Below are 11,023 nucleotides of genomic sequence, written 5' to 3'. Positions count from 1 at the left end.
CTCTGGACAATATACTAATAATTTTAAATAAAGTTTAGAGTCAATAATAAAAATGTATTCTAATTTTATAATTATATAATCACATTATATATATATATATATACACACACACACAACTAAACTTTCAAAGTCTATTCTATACACGTGTGAAATGCTCAGAAATGTCTCTCTCCCTCTACGTTAGTGCGATAGGCGGCAAAAGGTGGTCGGTTCTTCCCACCACAGGTTTCACCTGCTTTCTTATTAGAGCATTCAGTTACAAAGTAGTTATAAAGTGGCCACGTGGCGGTAGTGCATGTTACATGAATATTAGAAATGTTAATGCATGTCACACCTCTCCCTGGACACGTGTTGTGGAATTATATGTCCCATGGGATTTTGCATGCATGAGAGTATGAGGGTGACTGATACGACGGAAATGCCTGTTCTCCACCTCCGTTTTGCTGTTGGTCTCCACCTCCGCTGTTGTTGTGGCGAGGCCATGAGACGGCTATTGTTGCGGTGGCGGATTCAATGCTGGTGCTTTGGCAAGAAGGACCCGACTACTACTCCTAGGTCGAGGTCGTGGACTGCTTTTGCGGGTGCTACGGCTGGATCGAGGCGCGCTGTGACAAGATCGTTGACTATTGCTTTCGTTTCGCGACTGCTGGAGCGATGGAGGTAGGGATTCCCTACTTAGTCTCGCTGGGCTTTGCTCCATTGCTGAGAGGACTGAATGGTCATCACCATTGCCACCATGAGATGGCTTCATTCGAATGACATGTGTAGTTGCTTGGTTCCTTTATCATCCCTTTGAAGCAAATAAGTATTGGGCCTGATGCGCTGCAATACTGTATATGGTGTCCAATCCATTTGTGCAGTAATAAGGATTCAGAGTTGTTTTGTTTGCGATTGGGATAATATAAATAAACCTTGGCAGTTGCTTTGTACTGCATTGCTTGCCTGCCATCATCATACCATTTTTTCTATTTGGCTTGAGCTGTTTGTAGATTATTCAAAATGGCTTGTTTGAGCATGGGCTGTCTTTGCTGCATGAGGAGGTACCATTCTGCTACATCTCTGAATCTTGGTGCTAATTGAATTTTGGGAAGATCTGGTGGCAATAAGGGATCCCTGTTATACAAAGCTTTAAATGGGCTAACCCTTGTAGATGCTTGAACAGAGCATCGGTATGCATGTAGGACATAGGGTAAATGTTCATCCCAGTCTTGTCGTAATGGATCCACAAAACTTGTGAGCATCTGTTTTATTGTTTTATTCAGTCTCTTTGTAAGACCATTTGTCTGTGGATGATATGGTGATGTGAACTTTTGAGAAATTCCGAAGCACTGTGTCAAAATCTGTATCACTTTAGATTTGAAATTTGTACCCTGATATGAAAGAATTGCCTAAGGTATTGCCCTATCTTGATTCTGGAAGTGGACCCATAATATCCCATTCCACCATTTCAAATGGTTGAGTGACTGTAATTGGTTCCAAAAATCCAGCCGGTTTCACTGTGGGGCTTTTGATTTGCTGACATTTCGCACATTGAGCTAAAAATGCACTTAATTCTTTTCTCAAGCCATGCCAGAAGCATTTTCTCCTTATAAAACTGAGTGTTTTATGAAAACCCAAATGACCGAAAAAGTGATGAGAATGAAAATAATCCATGTAAATATGGTGCAATGCTTTTGGAACAAAAATCTTGGGATTATCACCATTGGCAAAGTATAACACATTGTCTTGTAAAAAATATTTTATGTGTGCTTCTGTGAGCTGCTTTTTCCTAAGGTCTTGAACAATAAATTGTACTTTTGGATCCCTTTGTTGAAGTGCTGCTATTTTGTCTAGCTGAGTAGGCAAGTCATAAAAATTACCTATTTGAGTATTGCATAGTGTTGGGGATACCACTAGCTGTTGATTTTGGTCCTCTCAAACTTCTTGAAAGGCCATCTACAATGTGATTTGTACGTCATGGGCAATAAGTTATTGTGAACTAGTAATCCTGTAGGGCCAAAATCCACCTCATCAGTCTACCTAGGGGTGCTTTTTGTGCAACAGTCCAATGATGGGTTGATGATCAGTTTGAATGGTAACTTATGTGCCATGAACATAAGGGTGTAATTTTTGCATAGACCACACAACAGCCAAAAGCTCCTTTTCTGTTGTTGAATAATTTTGCTCTACAGAGGATAAGCTACGGCTAATGAAACAAATAGGTAACTAGTCACCAGCTTTCTCCTGTAAAAGTACAGCCCCAACACCTGTATTGGAGGCATCAGCTCTTAAAAGAAATGGCTGTGAAAAATCTAGGTATTGCAGCACCATGGAATGCCGGATAAGCTGTTTGAGCTTATTAAAAGCTTCTTGACATTTCTTATCCCAACAAAATTTGACCCCTTTCTTCATGAGGTGTCTAAATGAGGCAGTGATTTCTGCAACCATGGGGACAAAGCAATTGGAGAAAGTTAGCATGCCTGTAAATTGTTGCAACAACTGCTTGACACTGGGTCAGGAAAATTCTGAATGGCCAAAATTTTGTCGGGATCAATTTTAACCCTTGCACTGGAAATAATAAAGCCCAAAATTTTAAGGCGTGTTCTAGCCCACTTACATTTTTTTGGCTATATCTTCAAATTGAATTATTGTTATCTTCTCATGACCTCAAGCAACACTTCCAAATGCTCAGACCAAGTCTTTGTGTGAATTAGAATATCATCTAAATACATAACTAAAAATGATTGGGCAATTAAGTTTGAAAAGACGTTCAGATGCCCATGGAATGTGAGAGGGCCGGATGACTCCTTTTCCCAACATGTCCTGGACTGCAGCTTCAATAACTGCATTCTCCTTGGGTGATCTATGCCTTTGAGCCATTTTTATGGAAAAGTTTTGTTATGTTCTGATCACATGAAATATTGGTGCAGTAATAACATATGCTTTGGAAGAACTAGGAAGAATTGAAGGAAATTGACTCAATAACTGGATAATATTTTGTTTTCTAACAGCATCATTAATCAGTGGTTCTTGTGTTTGTGCACAAGTGATTGTGGAAGCATGTGTGTGTTGAAAGAGAGGAATACGCAAGCAATTAGGAATACGTGATTAGGAAGCATCATTAATCAGTGGTTCATGTGTTTGTGCACAAGTGATTGTGGAAGCATGTGTGTGTTGAAAGAAAGGAATACGCAATTAGGAAGAATGAGAGTTTGTTGGGCAAAATCTAATCTAGCATGCGAAGAAAGAAACCAATCACAACCTAGGGTGACGTCAAATAACTGTTTTGGGAGCACATAACAAGGAACAAAAAATGTAACATGGCTTACTTGAAAGGGCACATTAGCAACTTGATGAGAATTGTACACATGTTGATGATCTCCAAAAAGAACTAAAATTTCAGGGGCTGGTCTAAGAAGAGACTTAATTGTTTAACTAAGGCATGACTAATGGACGAAAATGAACTACCAGAATCTAAAAGGACTTCTACATCGGTGTTATGAATGAGGGCCAAAATAGTAGAAACAATTTTATTTGAGGAATTTGCAAAGGAGGATTGCACCTGCGGGTGGGATCCCTCCATCACCCACTTAAACGTTTTCCGGAACTACCGCAAGGGTGGCATCACCAACTGTGGAAATTTGAGCATTCTGAATTCATGGTTTAGGCCGCTTCGTGCTCCGCAATGTTTTGCCACATGCCCAAACCAATTTTGCAATTGAAACATCACGGTCTTCCTTGAGCATCGTGAGCAGGAAGGTTCTGGCTCCGTTGCACATTATGGACATCAATGTCCATGGGGATTGGGGCATCTGCATCTTAAAAGTTATTCTGGGAGGGTCTTTGGAAGTGGAAGTGTTTATTGTCTTCCACACCTTGCTTCTGGGAGTATGTAATACATCCATCTCTACCCATTGTGCAATCTCTACCAATGCATGTTGAAATGTTTGCGGACCTTGATCATGAACTCTTCTTGTAATATCATGGCGCATCCTTGGCCAAAGGAAAAACAACTTCATAGCTTCCGGCATGTTAGGGTCGGCCCGCAGAAGCAATTGGTTAACCTATACCCCAAACTGTACAACTGGTTCATTTTCCAATTGTATGCAGTCTGCTATTTGTTGTAAAGCTGACTGTGCAACATTGGTATGTGTAAACCCATGAATTAAACTTTGCTTAATGTCAGTCCATTGACTACGGACCAAATCACTTTGTTGTACATACCATGTCGCTGCTATGCCATCTAATATTGTGCGAACTTCATGTGCCTTCTTGTCATCGTCCCACCCATGATAAGAAGCGACATTCTCAAAATGATATAACCATGTTAAAATGTCTTCAGTTTGGTAATCTTGAAAATACTCGTGGTGGCCTAACCCTGTGATCAGTGGTATGTGATTTTTGTTGTTGAAATTGGTGAGTAGTGAGCAGTGAGACTAAAGCTTGATTGGTATTGTTTACTTGCAGCATCAAGGATTGAAAGGCGTGCAGCAACTGATCGTGAGAAGACAAAGGGGTGTATGCCTGCATAGCTTCTGTACTGAAATCGTCCATGAACCTGTCGTCTCCACCACCAACTAATCCTACGGTGTGAAATGCTCAGATATCTCTCTCTCCTTCTATGTAAGTGCGACAGGCGGCAAAAGGTGGTCGGTTCTTCCCACCACGGGTTTCACCCGCTTTCTTATTAGAGCATTCAGTTACAAAGCAGTTACAAAGTGACCATGTGACGGCATCGCATGTTACATGAATATTAAAAATGTTAATGCATGTCACACACCCAACCTTATTTTAAGGACATTTCAATTTTGAATCCTTATAAAATAAAGAAACCTATTAGTTCTTAAACCTTTAAAAAACCATGGCTTACTTTAATCAAATATTTTTTCTATATGCTAGCTTTTGAGAAATACACTACAGGACGGTTTTTTTTCTAGCATTGCTATTGTGAACAAAAAAAAAACCAAAAAAAAAACCTGGGTTATCCCCAATCAAATCGTTTTTCCTCAGTTAAAAAAAAAAAAAAAGCCTTATCAGCGAACTACACATACGCAGTGCCAAACTGTACACACTGGACACTAGACACCGGGAGAGAAACGCCATGGCTCTCTTATACGCTCCCTCTGCAGCAGCAGTCTTAGCCTCTGCCTGTGCAGATGCTTCTCTTCTAGGCTGTTTCCGCCTGGCGCAAGCGAGGGCATCTCGGGTCCCTTATTCAACCGTTGTGCGAGCGCAGCAGTCCGAGCCCCCCCCTCCAGCCGAACGCTTCGATGTCAGCAGCAACTGCGTTCAACCCGTTTTCCGTTCCGCCCCCATCAACCGCAATGTAAAGCTCCCAATACGCTTGCAAGCTTAGCCGCTCGCTGATCTCAGCTCTTAGTTTAATTAGCTTTATCTCTTGGAACACCTTAAGCTTTAACTGGATAGAGCTTCTCTCTGTGTTTGTTTTATAGGTTCTCTCTGTAATTGTTTCTGACAACATTAACCTTCTATGGCAGAAAGTTTCTACAGATGGCAAAGCAAAGATTTTGTTTTTAAGTGAGAGCAATGTTTGCCGCTCGGTGTATGCAGAGGCATTGTTCACTTCCCTTATCAAGGAGAAGGGTCTACAAGATGTGCTTCAATGCAGTTCCAAGGTTGGCCATGCTTTGTTTCTGTAATTGAGGGAGAGAGAATCACAAGAACAGTGTAATTCCTTTCCTTTGTTTTTTTGGCACGTGACTTGATACATGATACCTTCATGGTCGATGTCATGTTCTAAGCATTTGGGACGTGTCATGTTCTAAACATTTGGGACGGTGCACCTTCCTATGATGTGGGGACTCTTTGTTTTTGATGCATGATTGTGGAGAGTTTGAAAAAGGTTTTGGGTGGGTTGGATCAAGAAAGAACCTACTTGACAACGTTGCCACATGTGGGTTCGTGTGAAGCCATTTCTAGTGGTTTTGTACAAGGGGTAACTGTCTATTACTTATTTTCCTCTGGATTAAAATATTAGCCATAGAAGCATGATGGGCTGCTTGATATTTGTTTGGGTCTGGAAGGGAGAAAATGTGAGTTCCTTTCTTTTGCTGTTGCCTTCAGCTGTGGATTAGACATGGGTAGTCATAAGGTTTGTCATGTGGGACTTCTTCTTTGTAGAAAGGGCCTTTTTTTATTCTTTATTTTCCGGTGCCTCCAGCTTTAGGTTCATGTTGACTTCTTCCTTGTTGCAACTGTTAGAATACGCAGCGGAGATGATGACTAAATCTGGAAACACAAGAGCAAGTGCAAAAAATAGACAGCAATGGAGAGAGAGGCGTATAACTCTACTATATATACACAAGAAGATCTTGAATACAATACAAGAATGGCAAGGGGTTGTGGGGCCATTTTATATGGCCCCAATGATGCAGTCGGCCTGTAGAAGGGTAGCCGATAGGCCCTGATCCTCCACGACCAGCCAAGACAGCCAGTCGGCCAGCTGTCAACAGTTGGCCAGTGCATGTGTGAGGTCGTGGACCTGAAGCATCAGTCGGACAGCTCATGGGCCCTCTTGCCAACACTGGGCATCCACCCAAGCCAAGAAAAATAGGGAAAAATATGGGGAGTGAGGAAAAATGAGAACAACACCTACAAGGGCGGGCACACCCACAACAAAGGCCCTGGTGTCTACATAAAGACAGGAGATGACTTCTATCACCCCCTCGCAGCTCTTGGCTGTGAAACCAACCACAGGGAGCTGGGGTGCCGCCTGAGCAAATCCTGAGATAGCGACTTCGTGAAGAGGTTCACCGTACTGTCCTCCGTCGAACAGAACTGTAGCAAGATATCATCAGCAACGATATGTTCACGAACAAAGTGCCTCTGGATGACCGTGGCTTCCTCCAGTGGAAGCCCAATCCTGCCATGCAACCTCACCACCTCACAAGCAGTATCACAAGCAGCCCGGTACTCTGCCTTTGTCGACGACAAGGCAAAAGATGACTGCCTCTTACTATCCCATAAAACTGCTCTTGGACGTGAAGTAGATCTCCTCGTGTCTGGATCTCCTCCCCAATCTGAGTCACTCCAACCGTGGAGTCGGATTCCATCCATCAACCCCCCTCCTGTGTAAAAGAGTCCATGATCCTTCGCATGCCGCAGAAACCACAAGATACGCAATCCTACCTCCCAAAGAGTTATCTGCAACCATGAGCTCAATTGCCTCATTAGGAAGCTCACGTCCAATCTGGTGTCCATCAACCAAATCAATGAACCATTTTGCTTCCGAGTCAAAGAGGCATCACACTGCTCACAAGGATTAACACCTGTTAACGGTAGAAAGCCAAGTCCTATAAACCTGCTGGAGACCACGCAAGGCCTTCTTAAACCTGTAAAACACCCCCTCTGAATCCGGAACCACAAAGTCTGGAGAGTGCGCAACATCCACCTCCTTGTGCAAGTAATCAACTGCCACCTGCCTGGCTTTCCAAGAGGACCCCGTGGAAAGAACATCCTCATCTACAGGAGTTTCTTTGTCCCAAATACTATGAGACATCAGAGCATAAGTTACCTGTTCAGTTTCCTCTTACTAACGAACGCAGGAACCACTAACATCAGTACTGGAAAGTTCCTGCCAACTGCTGCCATCAACTGGCAAGCTATCCTCCATCTGGTCCCAAAAAGCCTGCACCTGTAGCGTATCCACACTTAAGTGGCCATTACCAGACTGCCACTCATTACGAAACTGAGGACCTGGGGGAGAGAGTGCTGAAAGCTTGTAAACTCCATTCTCCACTCCGCCTTTCCAAACTACTAGGCATGTTGCCTTGTGCTCATCAAACTCCATCTGTACGCCAGTCTTGCAAACCTGATGCACTGACAACAGATGAAAACCAAGGGATGGAACATACAATACCTGGGAGGAATGCTTCCCCCCTCTGCCATCGAGAACTATCTCCAACCTGCCCTCACTGTGAACTGGGATAGTGGAAGTATTCCCAGTAAGAATGTGACCAGAATACCTGCAGAGATCCTGTAAATTTGAACGGGAAGGAGTCATGTGCCTAGAAGCACCACTGTCTAGAACCACTCCCGAGTATCCATTGCGGAGAGTCCTCCAACCTCCTCCATGCCTGAAGAAAATGAAACATCGGTGTCCATCACCTCCAAGTGCACAAAAGCCGGAGTCTTCATGATTGCTATTGAGGAATCTTCACCCTTCTCGGTCTTCCGCTTGGCACACTGCCTCCAATAGTGGCCTTTCTCGCCACAATCATTACAAGTCCTCTCTGCCTTTAGTTTCTCGCAATCATCATTACAAGTCCTCTCTGCCTTTAGTTTCTCGCGATTAGCGTCGGACTTCTTCTTAGAAGACTTCTCTGATGAAGCCTTCCCTTTGCCCGTGTTACGGCCTTTTGACCGTTGGCCAGTTAAGGCCTTCGAACCTCCACCCTGAGGAGGGTTCGTGAATCATTCCTCCTGGTCCAAGACCATGGGCACAAGCTCCTTCCATGTGATGGTGCTGAGCTTGCCACTGGTAATCAAAGATGAGTAAAATGCTGAGTACTGAGAGGGCAAATGCAACAGCAACGTTATGGCCATGTCCTCTGACGATATCTCCTTCCCAGCCTGAAGAACTTCCTGCTGAAGAGCCTGCAACTTGTTAATATGCTCCCGCATCGTCGACGACTTTGTAGGGCTCATAACCCGCATCTGTACTTCCAAGGAAATCCTCTTCATGGGCGATACCCTATTGTAAAGAGAAGCCAAATGCTGCCATATACCTCTGGCCAGCGTCATATGCTTTACATGATTGATTACCTGCGGTGTGCATATGAGGAAGATAAATGAACGGAGCCTGGCGTTGACACGATCCCACAACTGTGCCTGTGCCTCCCAGTCCTTTCGGATCGACGGTAACTCCCCTTCCTCTACTTCCGGCCGTGGAACCTAACAACGATGAAATTAGCAAGGCCGTAAGACTCCAGAACAGATTCCATTATAACCTTCCATATGCCGTAGTTGTTCCCGTCCAACTATCGGTCCATCGGGAACGTGGGGAGTGTAGGGATCTTCACATGCCTCTCAGCCATCTCTAACAAATCTGCCAGTGCGGGGATGTAATCTAAAAAAGGGTGGGTGGGTGGGAACAAAGAAGAACTTACACCTGCAAGTGGTTGTCCAGCAAATTAGCCTGTCGTACTCTTGCTTCTCCTCTTCCCGAACAGTCCCTAACAGTCCACCAATTAGCAACACAATAGTCCTCCTCTTGCTCACACAAATCCCAAGAACTATTAAGAGCCTAGGGCTCTGATACCATGTTAGAATACGCAGCGGAGATGATGACTAAATCTGGAAACACAAGAGCAAGTGCAGAAAATAGACAGCAATGGAGAGAGAGGCGTATAACTCTACTATATATACACAAGAAGATCCCGAATACAATACAAGAATGGCAAGGGGTTGTGGGCCATTTTATATGGCCCCAATAATGTAGTCGGCCTGTAGAAGGGCAGCCGACAAGCCCTGATCCTCCACGACTAGCCAAGACAGCCAGTCGGCCAGCTGTCAACAATCGACCAGTGCATGTGTGAGGCATAGTTGTTACGAGGCGCGCCTCTAACGGTTAGAGGCATTCGAGGCGTATGACTGTCTGATCGAGGTGTCCGCAATTTTTTTTTGGTTGCTGGTTTGAGATTGACGGGGGCTTTAAGGGCCCAAGGCAACCCCTCTCACACACACTCTCTCTCACCCTCATTCTCTCCCTCCCTCCCTTAAGCCTTTCTCAAGACCCAAAGTTCAAACTTCAAACTTCAAACACACTAGGATGATGATGTTTTTTATACCCACTTTTGGAGCTCTCTCTATACTCTACCGGTTCATTTCATTTTACTTTGTACCCTTGAATCTTGATGATGTATCCAGATGATGATGATGGACTATTTTGGTCTCATAGGTCATTTTGGCCTTTCTCTCTCTCTCTCTCTCCCAGCCCCTACACGGCAGGGAATTACTCTCCAGAGAGCAGAGACACTTAGAGCCCGCAGGAGACAGAGGACACCTGGCTTTCGGACACCACGCCTATACCAGAGAGAGATGACAGAGATCAGAGCTCAGTTTCACAGAGAGGGTGCGGAGCGACTGGCTCGCTTCAGAGCACACCCAGGCATGTTCTTCAGGGAGCTGTGGACACCCCCTTCACTGATGTATACCATTTTATACCCCCAGTATGGTACAGGATGGAGCTAGCTAGGTTGCATATCATGATTGTATACTCCATGCATATAGCTTTGCATTCTCCTAGTAATAGAGCTCCATCCCCTGCACACCCAGATTCAGCTTTTTTATTCAGTACTTTTTCATTTTGTTGGGATGACAGAGGATACCCCATACAGGTACTCCGATTTGTCTCATAGGCCGAGTTCGGTCTTTTGGAAGACGTTAATAAAATCTTTCTTTCTCTCTCTCTCTCTCTCTCTCTCTCTCTCTCTCTCTCTCTCTCTCAACTTTCACTATATATATTATATCTATCTATCACTAGATATACATATATACATATAACAGACGCCTCTAACATGCCTCTAACGTCTCTAAAAAACACCAGTCTTTCGAGGCGTGTACCATACTCGCCTCGTACCAAACGCCTCTGATGCCTCTAACAACCTTGGTGTGAGGTTGTGGACCTGAAGCATCAGTCGGCCAGCTCATGGGTCCTCATGCCAACACTGGGCATCCACCCAAGCCAAGAAAAGTAGAAAAAAATACTGGGAGTGAGGAAAAATAAGAAGAACACCTACAAGGGCGGGCACACCCACAGCACAGGCCCTGGTGTCTACATAAAGACAGGAGATGACTTCTAACAGCAACTTACAATCAAAATGAAGGGTATATAAAAAGGTGTTCCCTACTCTTGGATATCATAGGAGATAACACATGCAACTATGGAGGATGAAATATTATTATCATGGTGGAGTGTGTAGAAGAGAGATGAAGCAAGGAGAGAGAAAGGTAGAGAGATACTCAAGCCAAGAGAGCAAGTTTGCACAACTTGTCATGAGAATATATTTTAAGTCCTCTTTAA

General features: G+C 44.0%; 1 protein-coding gene across 3 annotated transcripts in view; it reads left to right on the top strand.

The window, feature by feature from the left end:
• Window positions 1-5,000: 5,000 nt before the first annotated feature.
• The window catches only part of LOC147639800 (uncharacterized), a 48,036-nt gene continuing 42,013 nt past the window's right edge, over window positions 5,001-11,023 (top strand). For all 3 annotated transcript variants that reach the window (XR_015262003.1, XM_086774186.1, XM_086774172.1), the window contains exons 1-2: window positions 5,001-5,305; window positions 5,478-5,615. Coding sequence is in view for 2 of the 3 variants with exons in the window: in XM_086774186.1 (XP_086630312.1) it covers window positions 5,081-5,305; window positions 5,478-5,615 (363 nt within the window). In the remaining variant the exon portion in view is untranslated. The remainder of the gene's footprint in view (window positions 5,306-5,477; window positions 5,616-11,023) is intronic.

This window comes from Cibotium barometz, chromosome 3 (genome assembly GCF_041138505.1).
Source record: "Cibotium barometz isolate CiBa-2024 chromosome 3, ASM4113850v1, whole genome shotgun sequence".
In the NCBI taxonomy this organism is placed as follows: domain Eukaryota; kingdom Viridiplantae; phylum Streptophyta; class Polypodiopsida; order Cyatheales; family Cibotiaceae; genus Cibotium; species Cibotium barometz.
The sequence above is the reverse complement of the archived record's forward strand: the minus strand, read 5'-3'. Positions and strand labels throughout refer to the sequence as shown.